Source organism: Fukomys damarensis, unplaced genomic scaffold (assembly GCF_012274545.1).
Source record: "Fukomys damarensis isolate Sample0158 unplaced genomic scaffold, DMR_v1.0_HiC HiC_scaffold_24, whole genome shotgun sequence".
In the NCBI taxonomy this organism is placed as follows: domain Eukaryota; kingdom Metazoa; phylum Chordata; class Mammalia; order Rodentia; family Bathyergidae; genus Fukomys; species Fukomys damarensis.
The window spans coordinates 1,449,868-1,472,759 of NW_022900936.1; the positions used below are offsets into that span (position 1 = coordinate 1,449,868).

At 59.7% G+C, this 22,892-nt stretch overlaps 1 protein-coding gene across 1 annotated transcript in view; it reads left to right on the top strand.

Annotated features, from left to right (window-relative positions):
- The first annotated feature begins 658 nt into the window (after positions 1-658).
- Itgb2 (integrin subunit beta 2) overlaps positions 659-22,892 on the top strand; it is a 37,826-nt gene continuing 15,592 nt past the window's right edge. Inside the window, exons 1-11 of the mRNA XM_010636591.3 lie at positions 659-1,052; positions 9,288-9,423; positions 14,383-14,510; positions 14,719-14,807; positions 15,313-15,493; positions 16,147-16,317; positions 16,945-17,186; positions 18,050-18,205; positions 18,981-19,076; positions 22,041-22,130; positions 22,823-22,883. Of these exons, the coding sequence (XP_010634893.1) occupies positions 14,456-14,510; positions 14,719-14,807; positions 15,313-15,493; positions 16,147-16,317; positions 16,945-17,186; positions 18,050-18,205; positions 18,981-19,076; positions 22,041-22,130; positions 22,823-22,883 (1,141 nt within the window). The 5' untranslated portion in view covers positions 659-1,052; positions 9,288-9,423; positions 14,383-14,455. The remainder of the gene's footprint in view (positions 1,053-9,287; positions 9,424-14,382; positions 14,511-14,718; positions 14,808-15,312; positions 15,494-16,146; positions 16,318-16,944; positions 17,187-18,049; positions 18,206-18,980; positions 19,077-22,040; positions 22,131-22,822; positions 22,884-22,892) is intronic.

The following is a 22,892-nucleotide window of genomic DNA, read 5'->3' on the forward strand; positions in this document are numbered from 1 at the left end:
CAGGCTACATAGTGAGTTCCAGGTCTGTCTCAACTACATAGTGAGACCCTGTCTCAAAAAAAAGAAAAACCAAAAAAAAACCAAAAAACAAACAGACAAAAAACAATGCTGGGCTAGGGATTTAGCTCAGGGGTTCTGCTGCCTTCCTTGCAAGCACAAAGTCCCAAGTTTGATCCCTGGTATAAAAACAAACAAACAAACAAACAAAAATGATGCTGAGATTCTATCCCAGGAAAGAATGGCTGCTGTCAAGAAATCAACCAATAACAAATGTGGGTGGGGCTGTGGGGAAAGGAACCCTGCTCCTCTGCCGGTGGGAGTGCAGACTGTGCAGCCACTGCAGAAATCAGTGTGGAGATTCCTTAAAAAAATAAAACTAGAGGTTTAATTTGACCCAGCTGTACCTCTTCATGGTATCTTCCTAAAGAATTAAAAGCATCACACCACAGTGATATATGCTCACCCATGTTTATAATGGCACCATTTGTAATAGCTAAAACTTGGAAACAGCCCAAAGGCTATCAACTGAAAGGTACATAAAGAGGATGTGGGGTTTTTAATACACGGGAGCACTACTCTGCCATAGAGGAGGAGGAGCTTCAGGCATTTATAGCGAAAAAAAAGGCAGCGAGGGTGTTCACTTCCGAGGGTGGAACAGAGGTCCTCTCAGCTTGGGCAGGTGAAAGGCTCACGGTGCCCGCTGGGGTAAGGGCAGGGGTCTTGGTGTCTGCAGTGCCTGTGTGGGCCTCCGCGGGGCTGGTGTCCTATCAAAAGCCCGCGTGGTGCGGCCCGGTGTGAGCGCAGTTGTGGAGGAGCCCAAAGCCCATCTGTGCGTGAAAAACTGCCTTGCGGCCCTGGAGGCGCTGACCCTGGGCTGCGCAGGTCCTGACCGCAGGAAACATCTTGCCCAACCTGTTAGCCATGACCTTCAGCACTCTCCACCCATCCGGTGTCCGACTGTCCGCCCTGACTTCCAGCCTCCCACACAGGCAGCCCCATCCGCCCCGGAGGACACCTGGTCGTTCCCGCAGCTCCCGCAGTGCAGCGCTCAGGTGAGTGGCTGCCCCACCCGCTCCCGGGACACTGTCCTCCCCAGTGGCCGCCCGTAGCCGCACCGCCTGACCGAGGCCACTCAGCTGAGCCCACACTGGGCGCGCTGGGTCCTGGGGCACTTCCCATCCTCCGGCAGCCCCCAGCAGGATGGTCCCTGCCCTCCTGGGCACCGTCCTGGGGCGTCGTCCCCTCTGGCCTGCCCTGGGCACTGTGGGAAGTCCAGCTACAACTTCGGGGCTGTGACTTCTCACTTTTGCAAACACGGGGTAAAAGCTGTGTGCAGCTCCTGCTCTGAGACTGTGGAGGAACTGGGGTGGGAGAAGCGGTTACTCAAGTCAGTCTCTGCTGGCTGGGTGCAGCGGCTGTGGCAGGCCCTGGGGAGTACAGAGCGGGTCTGAGACGGTGAAATCTCTCCCTCTGTCAGGGGTGATTAAGCCCCAGACCTTCACACTCAGCTGCATCCCCAGCCCTTTATTCCTGATCGACTGATTTTGAGACAAGGTCTCCATAAGTCACCAAGTTGCCAGGCTTGGCTTAGACGTAGGATCCTCCTGCCTCATCCTTCTTTGGTACAGGGATCACAGGCGTGAACCACCACGCCTTACTGAAAGTCGGAACCTCTCTGGTTCCACTGCCCAGAGCTGCAGCAGGGCCGGGGTCTCTCCTCCCAGGCCTGCACTCCCCCGGCTCTGAAGCCAGTTCTGACTTGAAATCTCCACCCTCTCCAGTGTGTGGCCAGGTGGGCCAGCCCTCCGAGCCTTTGGCATCTGCTGCTCTGCATGAGGGTGGGCACAGGGTGCCAGGGAAACGTCCCCTGCTTGGGCCTCAGTCTCAGCCTCAGCCCTCGGGGCCGTTCTGCTGGGCCTGGGCCGCCCTGTCACCGGGTCCCGGGCACTCACCATAGCTGGCCCATGTCACGTCCAGGGTGGACACTGGCTGCACTGTGTCCCTCTGTGCCACCACTCGGAACCCAGCTTCCCAGTGCTGACCCCGACGCCACCGAGAACTAAGAAAGGACAAGTTTAGTGTAATGCGTGGGAGAGGAGATGAAACAGACAGAAAGTGGACAGCTCCGGTGGGTGGGCGGCAGGGCTCCGGAGCTGAAGGGAGGGGCAGTGTCTTCCCGCCCCGGGTGGGCCCTGGTGCCACCGATGCTAAAGTGGGGACACACGTGTACACGCGTGTGTGTTTCACACGTTACATAAGAGTCTGTGTCCTCCCTGCACTCTGCCGGGCAGTGAGGGGAGCAGGCTTTCCCGGCTGGCATTTCTGGCTTCCTCAGTGTTGACTCTTCTTTTTTTCTTTTTCCGTTAAGTTGATTGGCACACGTTAGGTGTATGGTACAGCGGCGTTCATCATCGGGAACTGGTGCCTTTGCATGATGTGTCTTGGTTTTCATCTTTCCCCATTTCCAGCCCTCCCTTCACTCCCACCGCCATTCCTGATTTACAAAGACTTTGTTTCCATTTTTTGCCTTCCTCATATTTTTCCCTTTCCCCTAGCCCCCCACTTTCCCTACCCCATTTACACCCTTTCTTCCTATTTCACATTATCTACTGTAATAGTCCTTATTTACACTTTCAGTTTCTCACACTAGAGAAACTACTCGGTATTTACACGTGTCCTATTTATTTCACTGAGAGTATGGCTGTAATGTGCATCCATTTACCTATAAATGTCTCTAGTTTCACATGCTTTGCGGCAGAGTAGTTCTCCATTTTATAAAAAACCCACATCTTCTTTATCCAGTGTCCAGTTGATGGGCAGTTGGGCTGTTTCCAAGGTTTAGCTATCACAGACTGTGCCGCTACAAACATGGGTGTGCATATATCGCTGTGGTGCGATGAGTTTAATTCTTTTGGGGGTAACTCTGCTGGATAAAGTCTCGCGGTAACTGTGTCACCTGCTACCCCTCTTGCCTAGTTTTTCTGTCTGTCCTCTGTCTTTCTCTTTCTCCCAGCTGCAGTCTACCTGTGACGGCAGCAACTGCTCTTACAAGTTCCCTGTTGATCCTAACAAAGCTCGGAGAGGCCTTCGTCCTGTCCTTCCCTGCCTACAGCACCTCCTGCCCCTGCACCTGGGCTACTCTGTGTGACAGAGACCGGGGAGGAGAGATGGCGCCACAGAGGCCTGCAGGACTGGGTGCAGACAGACCTCGGGTCGTGTCCAACCAGCAGCCCAGAGCGGGAGTGGCGCTGAGCCCGGTGCGGCCTCTGTGCGCCCTGCTCTGTCCTCCTCCGCCTTGACGCATCCGTGCCCACCTCCAGCCCAGCCTCTGCCACCTCCGTGTCACCGCCCCTGACCTGCCTTGTCCAGTCACACTGGGGCCTGAAGGGATGCAGGCATCCAGTGAGGGGCCCCGAGGGAGGGCACACGGGGGAGACTGCTGTGGGTCGGGGGCTGAGGACGGCTGTGGTCAGACCCGCGGGGGCACCGTGGCCTCTGGGCAGGGCAGAGCCCCGTCCTCTCTACTGGGGCCAGGCCGAGCTGTCACCTGGAGAACCGAGGCCCAGTTCACATCTCAGGGAGAGGGAGGGATGATCTGATTCCTGTCCGTGACACACGGAGCAGCTGTGGCAGAAAAATTAAACCATTCTCCCATGTTCGAAAGTTAAGAGGTAGAAGCAGGGAGCTCCATGAGAAGAAGAATCTCTGTGAGGCCAGCTGGAGATTTCCACTTTATAAAATTCTTGATATCCTTGTAGATCAGCTGTGATTTTTATTATTTATGTATTTATTTATGTTGTCAGGGTCTCATTACATAGCTCAGGCTGGCCTGGAACTCACTAAATAAGCTAGACGATCCTCCTGCCTCAGCCTCCCGAGTGCCGGGATCACAGGTGTGCGCCCAGCAAAGTGCGTCCCACTCGTGTCCTCATCTACGCCCTGGAGTACCTGCCATGTGCCGGCCCTCCTCCGGCTCACAGCAAGGGTGAGAAGGCAGCAGGTGTCCTTCCAGGGTCCCTACGGCTCCAGGTCCATGTCAGACCCAAGGCCACACGCGCTCTAATGCGGCCTCCACGCCCCCAGCCAGGCAGAGGGCGGCCTGGAAAGCGCCTGTGGGAGCAGACTGGATGGGGGCTCTGCCTCACACACTGCCCAGGAAGTGGGCTCCAAGGGCCAGGCCTCGCCAAGTGGGGCCAGGTGGAGCCGGGGCAGAGGTCAGGGCCCAGTCTGACCTGAGGGAGGCGCGCACGCAGCCCGGAGGCCTCGAAGAGGAGGGAGGTGGCAGGGTGCTGGGGAGACGTGACCTTCCCGTTGGGGAGCCAGGGCATTACTTCCTCTCCCACCACCCCCGCAGAGCCGTTCTGTTTTGGGACGGGAAGTTGCTGTGTTGCCCAGGCTGGTCTCAAACTCCTACACTTGAGGTCCTCCTGCCTCAGCCTCCCACACTGAGTGTGATCCTTTTGCTATTCTGACCATGTTAGTGTGGCTCACTGCTGAGTCAAACGGACACGCTATGACTCGTTTTCTTTCTCCTTGCACAGCGTTCTGATTTCCTCCAGAGTTGATTGTTACCTAGTTTGTACCTTTGCTCCATCTCCTCTGGCCTAGAGCCACGGCTTCCTGCCCTCCTGGGCCCAGGAAACTCCTCTCCACATGACTCCACAGCCAAGCCTGGGGCGAGTCTGTGGAAGGCAGGGGCCAGACCGGGGTCTGGCAGCACCCCTGAGCTGCACTGAGTTCAGGGAGCTGGTGACCCGCAGCCTCCGCGCTCCCCCTACCCAGGAAGGGGCTGAGGGGAAGGCGGCCAGTGGGGAGGGCAGGGGGCCCATCCCACCCAGGCTTGCGGGATGCGGTGAGAAGGATCCAGACTGGGGCGGCTCCTGCGCCTCCCTCCTGTAGCGGCCCTCACCAGGCGTGGGCCGGACCGCAGGGCGGGGCGGAGGCAGGGAGGAGCAGCCTCACCCCATGCCCGCACCCTGCTCCCCTGGGCCCCAGTGGGCACAAGCACATCCTGCCTCTGCCTCCAGGCCAGTCTCAACTACATAGTGAGACCCCGTCTCTAAAAACCAAAAATGGATACAGAGGACTGAAGGGAAGAGGGGGAGGGAAGAAAAAGAGGAAGGGAGGGAGAGGAGCGGAGGAAGCATGAAAAAGGCAAATGAATGGATTAGGGTGAAGGTCGGTGCTGTCCCGGCCCTGGGTTCAACCCCGGTGCCACAAAAAAGAAATCAACATACAGGGGCTTCACGATGCCAGCATAGAGCTGGCTCCGTGTTTAGAGCCCCTCCTGCCAGTGTCCGCCCAGCTCCAGTGAACAGTGACAACCTGCCCTTCATGCCCTGATAGCCAGGGTGGGATTCGGGTCTCCAGTTTAGATCTCTGTCTGCTTCTATGTTTAGGTTGTGTTTTCTGTTTGTCTCCGCTGTTTTCTCTTTTTCTTTCTTCCTCTTCCGTCCCTTCTCTTTCCTTCCCTTTCTTTCCCTTTCCCTGCTCCCCTCTTTCTTTCTTCTCTGTCCTGGGAACTGAACCAGGACACCCCACTGTGCTGCATCCCCAGCCCTAACTTCCTGTTTTGAGCCAGGGTCTCACTGAGTCGCTCAGGCTGGACTTGAACTTTCTGTCCTCCCGCTGCAGGTCGTGTGAGTGCTGTGCTGGGGCCTGGTGCACGCTGGGCACTGCCACCGTCCTCCAGTCCTCTCTGGCCCCGAGGCCCTGTCGGGCCTGAGCTGCCCGCCCCTCTGGACGCAGCCCCCCCATCATGGTGACCCTCATGACCCAGGAGGTCGCTTCCGCCCCGCCTGGGGAGGGCAGCTGGGGACAGAGGTCAGCCCTGGGGCGGGACAGGAGGCAGAATCAGGACGGCTCCCTGCCACTCTAGGGGGCCCTCCCCGTACCCGAGGTGCCAGTCCTGCCTCAGCCTCACTGCCCGGCTGGATGGGGCAGGAGCCACAGGGCCGGTTGCCGCTGCTTTTTCCTTTGAATGCTCTATCTCGTTGCATCTTTGAGCAGCATCTGATGGACCTCAGGGTTGGTCCTTGTGCTTGCCAGGCAGGTGGCAGAACCACTAAGCTAAATCCCAGGCCCCAAACCGCGTCTTGAAGGCACAATATTCACCAGACGCCCTCTCACTTCTAACGCAAAATGTTAGTGGTTTATGGTGGCTGATTATCTCCACTCTGCCGTGAGAACGCTTCTGACACGCAGAAGACTCCCCCGCTCACCTGTCCTCGCCCTGCCCTGGCGCCATCCTCTCCCTTTCTTCCTTCCCTCCTTCCCTTTCCTTGCTCCCTCTCTCTTTTCTCTTTCTTTCTCCTGGTATGGGGGTTGAACCCAAGGCCTTCACATTGAGCTACGTACCCAGCTTACAAAATCACTGTTACCCAGGCTGGGCTCTAACTCAAGATCCTCCCTCCTCAGCCTCCCAGAGAACTGGGATCACAGTGCTTAAAATAAATAAATAAATAAATTACACACACACGTTTAGAGAGCACAGGCAGCATGAAGTTGTCACTGAGCAACACCTACACACCCGCCTCACATTTTATCAAGTATTAACTTCTGGCCTGGAACTTGTTCTTCTCTCCTATGTATTAGAACCAGGGTTGTGCATACTGGTCAGTTGCCCTCCCACTGAGGAACCCCGGCCTCTCTTCCTTCTTTTTATTTTTATTTATTTTTTTGGTACCGGGGATCGAACTTGGGTCCTTGCGCTTGCGAGGCAGGTGGCAGAACCGCTGAGCTAAATCCCCAGCCCTTTCCTTCTTTTTAATAAACAAAATCTCACAAGGTGACATGGAAGCCCTCACACCCATTTCCCAGACCAGCAGCCTTCTCTGCTCTCCTCTGAGACAGGGTCTTACCCAGGCTGTCCTTGAACTACTGGCCCTCCTGCCTCAGCCTCCATGTTGCCTTTTTCTGTCTGGGCTGTTCCGCTGCTTCGGGAGTGAAGGCCGCACCAGTCCGCACCCAGGCAGCACCTCCCAGCCTGCGAGGCTCTGATTTGCCTGACCCCGGCGCTGCTGAGTGCTTCTTTGCATAATTGTGGGAGGCTGTTTCCTTCCAGGAGCTGCAGGCAGAGCATTTGCACTTTTCTCAGTCAGATGTTTTCTGTGCAACTTGCTTTTTTTTTTTTTTTAAGCAAGGACTCACTCTGAAGCCCCGGCTGACCTCCAATTTACAGCAGTCCTCCTGCCTCAGCCTCCCAGGTAGTGGGATCACAGGCATGTGCCACCACACCCAGCTTGCATTTTATACTTTTTTCTTTTTTAATTCTGATAAAATACACACAGCACAATTTTCCATTCCAGCCATTTAAGTGTCATTCCGGCTCAGGGGCACTGGGGTTGAGAATGTCACCAGCGCCCCTTCAGAGCTCCTTCATCTTGCAAAACCAAAGCTCTGCCCTGTTGAATGACTTACACTTCCTCTAAAAGTATTTTTAAACAGTTTGCAACAGAAAGTTTCTCACACTTACAGAAGCAGAGAGGGTGGTGTGAGGAGCCCGGGGCCCCAGCGCCAGCCTCCTGGCGCCCACTCCATGGCAGCTTCCGCACCCACCGCCTGCCCAGGGCCGTGGGTGGGAGCTGCAGCTGTGCAGTGGGGGCTTCGCCCCAACGCCCAGCAGCTCCACCCTGAAAATCGAGCTGCACCGCCAGGCCTGCCTCTCCAGGCCCCTTGCTCTGTGCTGCTCCCCTGCTCTCCACTCTGCTGCCTGCTGCCTGTCGGGGACCTGGTCCCGCTGCTCTGGAGACAGCTGTCTGCGCCTGCCCGGCCTGGAGCAGTCCGGGTCCGCCCTGTACACCCTGGGCCGGCCTGCTCCATCACAGCCCAGCCCAGGCGCTGCCCTCCCGTCGCTCACTCCAGGGTCCTCTAGCAGGAACATTGCACTTCACAGAGAACATTTCTTTAGAACTTGCTTCATTGATTTACTTTTAAAACAGCCCAAGGCTGGGGCCTGGGATTTAGCTCGGTGGTTCTGGAGCCTGCCTCACAAGCACAAGGAACCGAGTTCAATCCCTGGTACCAAAAAAATAAAAAAAAATAAAATAAAATAAATAAAAAAGACCAAGGGTGGTGACGCATGCCTATAATTCTGACACTCTGGAGGCAGAGGCAGGAGGGTTGCTGTGACTTTCAAGCCTGCGTGAACTGCACAGTGAGGCCTCGTCTGAAAACATGAAAAACAAGGGACAGAGATGTAGCTCAGTGACGCCAAGCCTGCCTGGTAATCACAAGGTCCTGATTTTGATTCCTGGTACCAAAAGAAAGAAAAGAAACACAAAACTATGCAGCAGTTAGCTGATTTGAGGAGTCCCGGAACCTGCACACAGGTACTGGGATTTCTGGGAAACGTGAAATCTTTCCCAGGATCTTCTTGTGTTTGGTGTTTACATTTCTCATTCTTTCTTTCTTCTGTTTCTCGGATGGATGCACCCTGTTTCCACCCTAGTCCGCATCCCATGGCGGTCACCTACGCTTAATGCTGTGTTCAGTCAGAGCCACGGTCCCATGTCACACCGTGGGCACCGCCGCACTCCCCGCTCCCCGCGGTGTCTGCTAAGATGCTTGGCTCAGATTTTCTCTACCGTTTTAAATTGACAGAGCATAGCCTTCATCTGTGGCCCATTTCCTGGTCTGGGGAATCAGCCTTCCAGGGCACCTGCTTCTGGAGCACGGGGCCCTTCTGGGGCTCACCTAAGACTCCAGGTTTCACTGTTCTGAAGGAGTATCTGCCTCTCCTCCCTCTTGTTTTCCTTCTGTGTCCGCTTTGCTGACATCCTGGGCATCTGCTCTGGGACCCTGGGCCTCACCCCTGGCCCTCCTGGCCGCAGGGTCCGGTCAGCCCTCTCCCTCCTCTGCCCCTGGTGTCTGCTGCCCAGAGCTCCTGGGCTGGCCGCCGCTGTCAGTCTGTGTTCCCGGGCCTCTCCCCGGCCCTCTCCTTCCTCCTGCTCACCGCAGCGTGGCCTTGGCTGTCCGTCACCTACGTGCTCCCTGCAGTGCTGTCCTCCACCCATGCTCCTGGGCACACTGGGCCCTACAGGACCCTGAGCCCACCGGCCCCACCCTGCCTGCGGTGTGGCCCACGCCCTTCGACATGGGCACTGTCCCCCAGCAGCCCCTCACTCCGCCGTCCTGCCTCTCACGGAGACCGTGCATCCTCCATGCTGGGTTCCACGCTCTGGCTCTTCGCTGACGGTGGCACCAGGCACAAGTGTGGAGCAGGGGTGGGTGGGGGCCTGCGTGGGGGAACCAGCCAGTGTCAACAGTGTCACTCCACTTCCTCCAAGGATCTGAGAACAGGAAGCCCAGCCTCCCTGCGGGCCCCACTGCTGTCCCAGACACAACCACAGAGCAGCTGGCAAGGAGCAGGTGAAGACACTGCCCGCCCAGTACGACATAGCCCAGGCCCCTGGGGACCCAGTGGTGAGTGAGGGCCCTGTGCCTGGGTGGCCTGGGAGGGGATGCCTCAGCGCCGGCTTCCCTGTACCCGAGACCCTGGCCCTGGGGTCGGCCCTGGGGTCCTGTCTGCTTCCTCAGTCTCCAGCTGGGAACCATCCAGGCCAGGTCCCTAATCCTGAGCCCAGGGAGGGGACAGTAGGTTGGAGACACACCAGGCCCCTCTGCGTGGTGCCTGGGCCACTGTGGGGAGGAGGGGCAGCTGTGATGAGTGATAGCAGTCAGGAAGGTAGGGCCAGGCGAGCTGTGGGGCCCAGGAGACAGGCATTAGCTGGCGACACAGGTCTCTGCGCTGGGAGTCTGCCGAAGATGGGGAAGGGACAGGAAGCAGAGCGCCAGTGTGCTGGCCATCACCTGGGTGCTGATAACGAGTGACTTCAGGGCTCACATTTCAGAACGGACCCAGCCAGCCCCCACACGCTCGGCTGCGTGCCTGGGACATGTGCTGCCTGGGCCACATGGTCCCTGCAGAGCCTGCAGCTCGGGCACAGGGAAGATCTGTCCAGGGCCACCTATAGCCACCTGGCTGCAGGGCCTGGGTGGGCAGGGACCAGGTCCTTCGAGATCAGGTGAGCGGTTGGCAGAGGTACCCAGGACAAAGACCGGAGTCACAGGGGGTGTGGGGCTGGAGAGGTCCAACTTCCGGTCTGTACACAAGGCCGAAGCTGGGGTGGTGTCACACGGAAAGTGTGCAGTTGGAGGGGTGGGATGGCCGGCTGTCCACACCCCAGTTGTCTCTAGTCCAAAGTAACGTTAGCTAAGGGCCAGGGATTTAGCTCAGAGGTTCTGCTGCCTGCCTTGCAAGTGCAAGGGCCCAAGTTTGATCCTCAGTATCAAAAAATAAAATATGTTGCTGAAAGTGATGTTAGCTCACTTCCCGGGAATGCGCTGTGGGGACAGCCGGGTGGCCCCTAATGTCGGCTCTGTGTACTCCGGCCCCAGGGTGTTCTGCAGGGGGGCAGGCTGGGGATGAGCCCTTGGCTGTGAGAGCTGGGGTCCTGCCTGAGGCCACGTGGCTGGCTGGGTCCATGAGGACACCTGGATCTGTGTGCCCGTCTGTCACCCTGAAGCAGGCACCTCCTCTTCACACTGGGGACCCGGCCGTCTCTCCGCCTGGGCATCACTCGGCATGTCTGGTACCAGTCCCCCAAGGGAGGACTGCGTCCAGGCAGGGAGGGGAGCTGGCGTCCAGTGCTTGGACGGCACTAGTGTCCAACCTGTCCCGTCAGCAGAGAAGCGTGCTGTGCTGGCCCTCCAGTGTCTAGGCAGCCAAGGGGGCAGGAACAGAGGCTGTGGCCAGGAACCTGGGCTTCGTGGAGCCCTGCTCAGCTCCTGCATCCTATGCAGTGCCAGCCCAGCAGACACCTTCAGGAAGGGAAAGGGAAAGGGAAAGGCACAGATGTCCCAGCTGCCTCCATAACCAGGGCCCTCCTGCCCGGAGCCACAGCTCCTGGAGGCCAGCTTTGACTTAGGCAGAAGCGGCTGGTAGCCCAAGGATGAGACGAAGCCCCTACAGCTGAGGACGTCTGCTTTTCTCAGTGGTCAGGTTCAAATGCTAACCTTCAGCCCCTTCTGTTGCCCCCGCTACCTGTGTGTGAGCAAACGTGGGGTCCAGGGCCCCACCCTGCCAGGACACCTGCTCTGTCGCAGTGGAGGATGCGGAGGCCAGAGTGGAAGTGACCTGTGCCTGATCCCCTGGCTCTGGGCCGGGTCAGGCTGATGTGGGCTCCACTCCTGTCCCCAGTCCTGGCCCCAGTGGGATGGGAGCCGTGTGGTGACAGGAGGTGGCATGGCCGGTCCAGGGCTCTTTGGCTGCCCACCTGCTGTCCCCACCACCCTGACTGGTCACAGCAGGTCCAGGCATTGGACAGGCCAGTGGTGCTGGCTCTAGGATGCTGCTCTAGAAGGCTCCTGTTGTCCACGCAGTGGGCCGGGTGCACGGAGGGTCAGCCCTGGAATGGTGGCCTGCCCCTGCTGGCCACATAGCACCCACTGTGGCTACTCGGAGGCATTTGGGGTGCAGGAGAGTGACGGAAACTCAAGTGGCAGAGGAGGCGCCTGGTTCCCCGTGAAGGGAGAGACCAAGGACCTCCAGGCAGCGAGTAAGAGAGGCACGCATAGAAGGGACCTGCTCAGGGCGCCTCTCCTGACTCTGTTCTCTTGGTGCCAAGGAGGAGAGGACACCGGTCCTTGGTGATGCTGGCCACTTCCTGAGGTCCCACGGTTTCCACAGCTTCTCCGGTGGGGGCCGAGGTCAAAGGTGGCTCTGACAGGGGCTCTGGCTTTGCAAACAGCCTCTGCCATGCCAGGCTTTGTGTCTTTCATCCTGGTGTGGGGTCTGGGGTCACAACCCGGGGCTGATAGGGGACAAGTTCTCCTATCTGGGACACAGTGGCAGGGAGGACCCAGTGATGACCACTGGGGGGCCAGTGCCAGTCCAGGCCGGGCAGACCCGGTGGCCGAATCACCCATGCCTCCTCTCCACCCTCCCCTCTCTTGGTGCCGCAGCCCTGGGTGCTGGGGACACCGCGGGAGGTCAGATGTCTCCTTGTTCTGTCCTCTGCCACCTGTGTGCAGAGGCTGTGTCAGGCGCTAGGCTCTGCTCCAGATGCAGCCACCCAAGCCTTTCCACCAATAATGGCCCCGTGGTCTGCTCAGCCAGACAAGGAAACTGAGGCAGAATGGCTGGGGCTCCCTTCTCCGCTTCCCACACAGGCCAGGGCTCGGCTCCCCTCCCAGAGGGAGATCGCCCTCTGCCTTCTCCGAGCACAAGCAGGAGGTTCAGCCCAACGCCTAGGGCTTCCTGTGGTCAAGGCCGGGCCCTGTGGTCTGTGGCTGGCTTCGCTGTGACCAAACTCTTCCCTCCCTGGGGTGCATAAGGGTGGGCCGCCCCGTTCTGCCTCCTGCTGCTAGTTGGGACTCGGTTTCCGTGTTCAGGGACCCGAGGTGCTTCCATATCAGTCACCACGAGTGCTGTGGGGGAAGGAAGTCCAGCCTGTGGCTCTAGGTCCCCGCCCAGAGCCAAGGTTGCTCTCCAGCACTGTACCATGGCATGGGGGTGCTGGGGGCTGCTCCCCACTCTACCTGAGGCAGCTGTGGCCTCACAGCAGTCCCAGGACCCAGGCCACAGCCCGGGGCAGTGGCAGGGGCAGTGGGCACATTCATGGCCCCCAGGAAGTGCAGCAAGGAACTTTGGGGTGCAGAAGAGAGGTGGGGCCAGACACAGTTGCCTCAGCTTGAGTCCCGCAGCCCAGGGATAGGGAAAGGTGGGGTCCCCGGGGAACCCAAACCTCCTCCCCCACAGCTACTGCACCCAGGAAGCCAAACCCGGGCGCGGGTTCTGCTTTCTGCTGAGAGGGAAGGACCAGGGTGGTGTTGACATCTTGGGCGCTGATTATGGTCCTTTGGGTGGGGCTGGGTGGCCCTGGTCCTAGGGACTCCAGGGGTGACCCACGCCAGCCCAGGCATAGCACAGCACTAAACACAGCCACCAAGGGTGACCGGCAGGCCAGGTCTGTGCCCCGGCTCCCAGCTCCGGAGGTCAGGGCGAGGAGCTGGTGCCAGTGCAGGGGTGCTGATCTCTGTGCCCAATAACACCCTGTGCTGCCGGTGCTTCCTGCCACCCTGGCCTCTCCACCTTCTCGCTGACAGGTCTGGGTTGCCACCAAGCTCTTGCCTCTGGGAGGTTAGGCCAGGGCCACCACCCAGGATGCCCCGGACACTTCCGCAGAGGGCAGCAGGGTGTGTGCACTCAGGGCCCCTGCTTGCCAGCCCCTGCTGGCCTGTTCCTACTCCCCTGGGGGCAGCGTGACTATGGGTGACCCTGGGTCAGCTGCTGTGTCCAGGGCCTGAGCTGCTGGGCTTTTCTGGACAGGGTGCACGGATCTAGAAAACACAGAATCAGTGCCAAGCTGAGTGTGGGTCAGGCTGGACCAGTGAGCTCCACACAACCCTTCCCACCCTGCCTGGGACAAGGACGCCGGGAGGGCTGCCAGCTGCACTTCTGGAGGGCAGGGGAGCCTGGAGGCCACAGGACTGCAGGGCAGAGGCAGGGATGGAGATGGACACAGGAACGAAGAGACGGGCCACCCCTGCGCCCCTCTCCCCAGAGCTTGAGGGTGGATCTGTGTGTGTGCATGTGGGTGTGCCCTGTGGTGTGTGTGTGTGCCCATAGTGTGTGTGCACGTGTCCGTGAGTGTGCCCTTGGTGTGTGCGTGTGTGTGTGTGTCCGTGAGTGTGCTCTGTGGTGCGTTGTGTGTACCCATAGTGTGTGTGCGTGTGTGCGTGTCCGTGAGTGTGCCCTGTGGTGTATGTGTGTGTACCTATAGTGTGTGTGTGTATGTGTATCCGTGAGTGTGCCCTGTGGTGTGTGCGTGCGTATGTGTACCCATTGTGTGTGTGTGCCTGAGAGTGTGCCCTGTGGTGTATGTGTGTGTACCCATAGTGTGTGTGTGTGTGTCCGTGAGTGTGCCCTTGCTGTGCGCATGTGCGTGTGTCCGTGAGTGTGCCCTGTGGTGTGTGTGTGTGTTTGTGCCTGAGAGTGTGCCCTGTGGTGTATATGTGTGTGTACCCATAGTGTGTGTGTGCGTGTCTGTGAGTGTGCCCTGTGGTGTGTGTGTGTGTGGCCATAGTGTGTGTGCGTGTGTGTATCCGTGAGTGTGCCCTGTGGTGTGTGTGTGTGTGTGTGCCCATAGTGTGTGTGTGTGTGTGTGTGTGTGTGCGTGTCCGTGAGTGTGCCCCGTGGTGTGCGTGTGCACATGTCTGTGAGTGTGCCCTTGCTGTGTGCGTGTGTCCGTGAGTGTGCCCCGTGGTGCGTGTGCACCTGACTGTGTCCCTGCAGGGCCTGCTGCCCATCATACCTGGCTCTGGGCCACTGCAACAAGGGTGCAGCCCCCACTCAGGGTGACCCCTGCGTCTCCCGTGCAGGTCCTGTGCCCTACGTTGGGACGGACAGGAGCCCTCTCAGGACAGACTCCAGAGCATCGCCCTCTACCAGGACATGCTGGCCCAGCAGCTGCTGCCAACCCTCCTGGGGCTTCTCTGCCTCAGGTCCAGTGAGTGCTGGGTGGGGCCCCATCCCCACGGGCTACCCAGTCCTGGGAGGATGGGGGCAGTCGTAGGTGCTGGCCTGGCCCCACACAGCAGAGCCATGGCTGAGTCCCCGGGGCTGTGCCCTAAACCCCAAGCCTGGCCTCCTCCCCTCCCCTGCATCACACACCCACTGCCTGTGCCCCTGCATCACACCCGCCCCTGTGTCCCCAGCCCTCTCTCAGGAATGCACCAAGTACAAGGTCAGCACCTGCCGGGAATGTGTCCAGTCCGGGCCTGGCTGTGCCTGGTGCCAGAAACTGGTAAGTGAGGTACACAGACATTGGGGACCGGGCTCCTCCTATCTGAGCACCCTGTCCGCCTCCCCAGAACCAGGAGGTTACGGATCCAACCCTGTTGGAGGGGAAAGGCTGAGGCCCCACACTGTCTGGGGGACACAGGGACAGACAGGCTGCCCTCAGCCAGCCCCAGGGCAGAAGCCCCAAAGAGCATGGGGCTTGGTCCTGAGTCCCCCTGTGTCCTAGGATCCTTGGGGCCCCCAGGCTGGCCAACAGGACACACAGGCTCCCTTGGGAGAAGCATTCCATGGGACTCAGGCCCCACTGGTGAAGAATGGCTTGGGTCCTGGGACCAGCGCTGGGCGAGCCCAGCCCTTCTGGCTCATTCTGGCTGCAGTGGTGGCTGAGGGTGGGGAGCACCTTGTTCCCTGAGGCTGTTAGGACTTTCCCTGCGGATCCAAGTCTGCAGGCCCCCAGTCAGGAGGCCTCTGCCCCGTGGCCTCCTCCTGACCTGACTCTTTACCCCCAGAACTTCACGGGGCCAGGGGAGCCCGACTCTGCTCGCTGTGACACCCGGGAGCAGCTGGTGAAGAAAGGCTGTGCGCCGGACGACATCATGGACCCCAGGAGCCTCGCCGAGCCCCAAGGGGAGTATGGAGGGGGCCAGAAGCAGCTGTTCCCACAGAAGGTCACACTGTACCTGAGACCAGGTAGGCATGGCGCTGCTGGAAGGGGCCAGGTCCTCTACAGCGAGGAGCTAGGCGGCTCTGGGGTCTGGCTGATGCTCAAGTGAGCGCATGTGCAGGGTGGACGTTGCGGGGTGCACGAGGCCGGGGCTCGGGGAGCCCCACACGGCCCTTCCCCGGACCCCACTGTCCACAGTCTGGTCTCTTTCAGCCCTAGGTTCTGTCTTTTTTTTTTTAGAAAGGACGACAAACCATGGAAAGCACTTTTCTATTAGAAACTGGAGTTTGAATCCAGAGCCTTTGTGCTGAGCTACGTCCCAGTCCCCCCTTCTTTTAAAATTAGAGATAGCATCCAGATAAGTTATCAATGCGAGACTGGGCTTGGATGTTCTGTCCTCCTGCCTCAGCCGAGCTGAGAGGACAGGTGTGTGGGGCTGCTCCACCCTGCCTGCATCCCAGCCCTCACCTGGAGGCTGAGGGTTCAGACTCTGGGCTGGGTGGATGCAGCATTCGGTCAAACAGATGAACACTTCTGGGCGTGGGAGTGGTGGCCTTACCTGAATTCGAATCTGCCCAGGGTGTCCAGCCTGTGGCCCTTACAGGCCGCCATGCAGAGAGGAGCTGACTGGAACTTGGGGGCTGCCTGGGGGCCTCCCACTCCGCTGTTCCCACTGCAGGCCAGGCAGCCACATTCAACGTGACCTTCCGGCGGGCCAAGGGCTACCCCGTGGACCTGTACTACCTCATGGACCTCTCCTACTCCATGCTGGATGACCTCATCCATGTCAAGAAGCTGGGCGGTGACCTGCTGCGGGCGCTCAATGAGATCACGGAGTCGGGCCGCATCGGTGAGGCCAGTGCCCACATCCACACAGGGCCCAGGAGTGGGCAGAGGCCCTGGTGGCATTCCCAGCAGCGTCCCAGGCAGGGGTCAGGCCTGTGTCCCCTCTGGACCCCGGGCAGCACTCACAGGGTCCCCAAGGCCACAGACACGCCAGTGTGAGAGACGGGGCGCTGCACCCCATGCTCTGCTCCCATGGGCTGTGGCCTCTGTGTGCAGGGACCCACACATACACACCTGGGCACAGGCACATGTGCTCTCCTACATGCTACACAACATGCTCACCATGCACACTCACACACTTGCATGTCTGGTCACGCATGTGTTCCTGCACAAACACGCAGTCACGCCACAGCTACATACTCACACATGAATGTGATCACACACTGGCACACACATGTATGTGATCACAGGAATCCACTCGCATGCCTGCACACAGTCATTCTTGGTAGAAGAGCACACGCGAGCACATGCTCGTGACCACACTCGTGCCTGCACGCCTCACACTCAAGTGCACCCCCACGGGCCTTGTCTTGCCTTCCCCCTCAGCTGGCCGCAGACAGGCCACCCCAGGCCGCCCTCAGCCCCTGGCGGCTGTCCGATCCCCAGCCTCACGCGGCCCCACCCGCTCCAGGCTTTGGGTCCTTTGTGGACAAGACGGTGCTGCCTTTCGTGAACACGCACCCCGAGAAGCTGCGGAACCCGTGCCCCAACAAGGAGAAGGAGTGCCAGCCGCCCTTCGCCTTCCGGCACGTGCTCAAGCTCACCGACAACTCCAACCAGTTCCACACTGAGGTGGGGAAGCAGCTCATCTCCGGGAACCTGGACGCCCCCGAGGGCGGGCTGGACGCCATGATGCAGGTGGCCGCCTGCCAGGTGAGCTGCTGCCTGCCAGGCCCAGGTCCCAGACAGGCCCCACATGCCGGGAGCCAGGTGCACTCCCCCTACCTGGCCACCCCGATGGCCTGGCCTAGGAAGAGCGGCCCCACATCTGGTCACCCCAGCCACCCCGGGGTGGGAGAGCCACGACAGGGTCCTACAGACACCACGGACCCCACAGCTGCTCGTGACCCTGATAGCCTTGACGTGCAAGGGCTCTGCACACAGCGGGCCACCGGCAGCCTGATCCCGACGTCCCTGTGCACACTCGCCTCTCCTCCCTTCCAGGCCAGGGGCGACCGCTGCCCCAGCTCAGGCGTCCCCTCACCCAGGTCCCCGCCCACACCTCCTTGGCCTGGCTCTGTAACACGACCATGCACGCTCCTGCTCAGCCACCCTCTGGCTTTCAAGGCTCCCCAGGCCTGGGCAGTCATGGTCTTGCAATCATGTTGGACGTGTGTGAGACCGCAGTCCGTGACACCCGTGATCAAGTGTGGCTTCCTCAGGGACCTCCCAGGGCTGCCGGCGTCGGCTGTCTGCTGCGTACCCTGAGGGCCTTCCTCTGCACTTGCCAAGTTTCTCATCGCAATGGACATTTCAACCCATGCTTTTCTTCTTTGGGGCTATTTTCTTAGGATCTTAGGATCTCTTCCCAGGTCTGAAACAATGATCTCCAAACTCGGCTGTGCGTCTCTGGCCCTTCTGGCAGCATGCGGGGGGCTCCTCCCAGTTGCCAGCTGGTCCCCCACTGCCGTGAAAACCCTAGGGGCTGGGGGGCAACGGTGCTGACCCATGGCTGCCTGCCCAGCTCTGGGAGCCCAGCAGGGAAACAGGCAGGAAACACCTGCTGCCTTCCCCAGGAGGAAATCGGCTGGCGTAACGTCACGCGGCTGCTGGTGTTCGCCACAGACGACGGCTTCCACTTCGCAGGCGACGGGAAGCTGGGCGCCATCCTGACCCCGAATGACGGGCGCTGCCACCTGGAGGACAACATGTACAAGAGGAGCAATGAGTTTGTGAGTCTCCTGCGGGCCAACCAGGGACAGGAGTCCAGCCCTGGGGCAGTGAGGCCACACACAGCGTCCCCAGGCAGCGGCCAGCCCCATCTCCCCGGGGCAGTCCCCCCACACTGCGACGAAGGACTTAGATTTGGGGAGCTCAGGGTCCCCATCTGGAGCCCACAGACTCTGAGATCCTGAGCAGGTCCAGGAAGGACAGCATCCGCCCCGAGCCTCTGCCCAGAACCGAGTGTCCTGGCTCACACGAGGAGGCTGCTCGAGGAAGGGCGCTGTCGGAGGTTCTGCCCCCAACAGAACTGGAGCAGCTCCCTGCTCCCTGGTGTGGATGCCTCAAAATGCTGCCCACACTGCCAAAGGCTTCGAGGTCGGGAGCAGTTACAGAATTTACCTTGTGGATCGATCCACAAGACACACGTCACAACCCATCTTTCTTTCCTTCTTTTCAGTACTGGGGTTTGAACACAGGTCTTCACACTGACCTGTATCCCCAGCCCCTTTTTATTTTTTGAGGCAGGGTCTCACTAAGTCACTCACGTGCCCAGGCTGGGCCTGACCTTGCCATCCTCCTGCCTCATTGTTCTGAGGTCACAGGCAAGCGCCCGCACCTGGCGCAATATTTTCTCAGCCGTGTTTCATCCTGATTGGCTTTCTGTGTGATCCTGTCAGCTATTCGCTATCTGTGCCTTCTGGCCCAGGGCACTTGCTTCCTGTAGGTGGCTTAGAGGACTGGTCTGCAACCCAGGGCCAGCTGAGTGGAGTTCCCTCTCTGCAGGACTACCCGTCAGTGGGCCAGCTGGTGCACAAACTCACTGAAAGCAACATCCAGCCCATCTTCGCGGTGACCAAGAGGATGGTGACAACCTATACGGTCAGTAGAGCCAGTCCTGAGCCCGGGGGGTGGGGGGGTGCCTTGCTGAAAGGAGACCAAGCCTGCACTGCCATCTCCCAGCTGCACACAGTCTGTGGATGGTGCCACACTTCAGTGTTCGGGGTGGGAGCATTGGGCAGAGGAGCCCAGGGTGTCCTTGGGGAACCAGACAGTGTCCTGCGGGCTGACAGGGACATCCACTCCCGCAGGTCCCTGACAGCAGTGTGCATCTCGGTGGGTGGAAGTTCCCATCTTTCTAGAACACCCCAAGTCTCTAAAACCCGCAGACCCAAGTTTTTGTTTGGGGAAACTCGTGTTTTACCCACACATGCCTGAAGGTAACATTTCCATGGAGCATGAGGCAAAGCAAAGTTTATGGCTTCAAGCAGAGCCGGGTGTTTTGAAAAGTTAAAAGCCAAACAGCCAAGACTGTGTGAGACCATTTTCTTCAGCCCCACCCACCAGGAGCCCCTTCTTCCCTCTGTGCCCAGGGATAAGCCCCGCCCCCGGAAGTGTCTGGGCCTCAGGGACCTGGCCCGGCCCCACCCACGCAGGGGGGTAGGCAGCCACAGTCCTCCTTGAGTGCTGGGTTTGGAAAGCGCAGCTAGAAACAGGCCCTGAATCCAGAAACTCAGGGGAAAACTGAGGGCCCCCTTGTCCCCTCTTCTTAAGGACAGCAATGATGGACCCAAGGATGTCCCGGGGGAGGAATGGCTGCTGGACAGATGGCGTTTCCGAGGTCAGGGAGGCCCCTGAGGGCCATGTTTCTGCTGCTAGGGGCTGTGTACCCTGACTGGAGAGGGAAGCCACGTGCCAGGCTTACGTCCCTGGGCCTGGGAGGACAAGATGTACACGGTGCTGGGGGCCACCATGGTACTGAGCCACTCTTCAGCTTAGTGGTTTGCTAGGGACCTTTCAGACTTGGGAAGCCACCAGTCAGTTCCAGTTTGTGCCGTCACAGGCCGGGAGTGGGACCTGATGTGAGCCTCTCAGCGTCCCCTCTCTGTGGAGCTGTGAACAGCAGCTCTCCCAAAGCTGTGGTGACAACAGGCCAGAGTGTTGTCACCAGAGCCAGACACCCAAACCTCAGAGTCGGGGCTCCATCAGGCCAGGTCCAGCCGCGTGGGCTCATCCAGCTGTCTTCGTGGCTGCTGTGGCCCTGGCCCCTCCAGAGGTTGAGCTGTTCCACGTGGCCCCAGCCCCCAGGTTATGCTTTGGACCCCTGGGTGAGCCAAGCCCCAGATAAACATAGAGCACCTGTCAGCAGGAGGCCTCGGGCGGGGCAAGCGAGGCCCAGCTTTTCCCTGCAGCCCACCCTGCAGCACACTGCTCACCTCTCCTGCGTGGCCCAGGCTCCTGCAGCCAGAGCCAAGCCAGAGGATTATGTGGTGCCAGGCATCCTCGAGAAAGTCTGATGCCCTTCGCAAAGCCTTGGTCAGCTCCCTGCTTTGTCTCACCTGGGCAGCCTGAGCCATTTCTTCATGGAAACCCTCAAACTTTCCTCTTTGAGAAGGGCAAGTCTACCCTGAAGGGCCCCCAAGCCACATCTGCATGGTCTCCCGCCCCCTGCTGTGGCATCCAGCCCTGCATCAAAAGCCACCCATGTGAGGTTCAGGCCAGTCCTTCCCTTTGCTAGTCACAGCCCCTTGGTGGTTCAGGACCTAGAGGATGAATTTGTATTCTGGGGAAGAAAAACACACACAGTGCCCCGCAGGTGGCTATAGGCAGCTTGGTGCTGAACAACAGGACCTGGGTGTCAGATTCCCAGAGCAGGTGTGAGTCAAGACTGCTGCACCCCCAGGCCACCAGTGAGGCCAACGTTCCTGCCGCCTGGCTCCCCAGGCTCCAGACAGGGACAGGACAAGCTGAGACACAGGAGCAGGCGGGCAGGAGTCCACGAGACTCTCCACCACTAGGCCAGGCCAGCAGCCAGCCTCACACGGGGCCACAGGCAGAAAGCCTGCCTGGGGGCCAGGACATGGCACCCCCTGTCCTCATCCCCAGGAGGCTGACCCAAGGCTCAACTTGGAGTGGTGATGATCACGTCCAGGAGACTGCAGCACAGTGAGGGAAGAGTAGCAGGGGCTCACGCTTCAACCTCCCTGTGCCATGGGGGTAACATCCCCGCTGGGCCTCCTGCCCAGGCTCAAGGTGCCAGGGGTGGGTGAGGAGAGACTATACCAGAGCCCACATGAGCCCTGGACCAAAAGGACAGAGTCTCCCCGGGGGGGACCCAGGTGCGATGTCGCCACAGATCCAGAGGTGGGTGGTGACCACGTTGCGACAGTCCTGGTGCGGGCTGGGGGCCCAGCGGCATTCTGGGAGGTCAGGAGGGGGTGTTCCCACAGGGAGCACAGCTGGGCCCTGAGCGACTCTGGCCAGCCCACACTCAGGGACCCTGCTGGAGAGCAGGACTGTGCTGCCAGCGTGGGCTGTTACAGCACCATGTGACCATCCCTACTCAGACTAAATCACTTGCTGAGCCTCACAGTGCATGCCTGTAAACTCAGCACTCTGGGAGGCTGAGGCAGGAGGATTGCAAATTCCAGCCCAGAATGGCTATCTTAGTGACTTAGCAAGTCTGTCTCAAAATAAGTAAAAGAGTTGGAGATGGAGCTCAGTGTGAAGGCCTTTGGTTAAAAAAGCGGGGAGGGGAATCACTCAGCCCCAAGGGGCTCAGGACTTAGCCTTCCTGGTGATTTATTTCACCCGCTGTGGCTGCTCCTGTGCTCTTGGCAGGGCTCGTTCTCAGATCAGCCACCTCCTGCTTGCAACAGCAGGGTGGGCATGCACGCCCAGCCAGAAGTGGCCTTTTCCTTCCTGAGGGCCAGGTTCCTCGTGCAGCACCCCAGTGGCACCCCCTCGGGCTCAGTGGGAAGTAAGGGCTGTGGACAGCACCCCAGCCATCTGGAGCCTCGGAGCTGCCATGCCAGGGTGCCGATCGCCCACTGTCTGTCCCCACAGAAACTGGCTGAGATCATCCCCAAGGCGGCCGTGGGGGAGCTGTCCGATGACTCCAGCAATGTGGTGCAGCTCATCAAGAACGCCTACAACGTGAGTGGCCTGGGAAGGCTGCTGGCTGGCCAGGGAGCCGCGCAGGACAAGGCTGGGGCAGAGGTGCAGAGGCTGCCCGGGGTGGGTGCGCCCAGAAGTCCCTGCAGACCTGGAGTGCTGTCCTCCTCCCTGCCGTGCAGCACGGCCAGGTCCCTGGACACAGGGGTGTAGCAGGCACTACTCAGGGCCCGGACCCCCAGGTTCTGAGGGCTGTGGAAATGCACCCCCTGCTAGGATGCCTGAAGGTCCTGGGGCTGCAGGACACAGCACTGGGGTGCATCCAACACAGGGATACTGCTGGGGAGAAGTGGAGCCTGGGGAAGAGGTCTGCCTCCTCCTCAGCCTCCTGTGCAACCCACGTACACCTCCTGTGCCTGTCCCTTTGTCAGCCGCCACTCCAAACGCACAGATGACACTGAATGTCACTTGGCAGCTTGGCCACCCTGTCCTCCCCTCTCCTGCAGTCCCTGTCCTCTGTCCCTAATCCCTTCAGCTGTCTACCCAGCTCCCAAGGACGCACGGTCTAGGGCGAGGGTCCTAGGTACATGGGCCCCACTCCTGGCTCCAAGTGCTGCCCGCAGCAGAGTCCACACAGCTGGTCTGACAGCGGGACAGCAGGACAGTGGGACAGGGGGACAGAAGGACAGCAGGACAGCAGGACCCACCCTGAGCGCGCCGCCCTCTGCCTGCAGAAACTCTCCTCCAGAGTCGTCCTGAGCCACAGCACCCTGCCCGACACCCTGAAGGTCACCGGTCACCTAC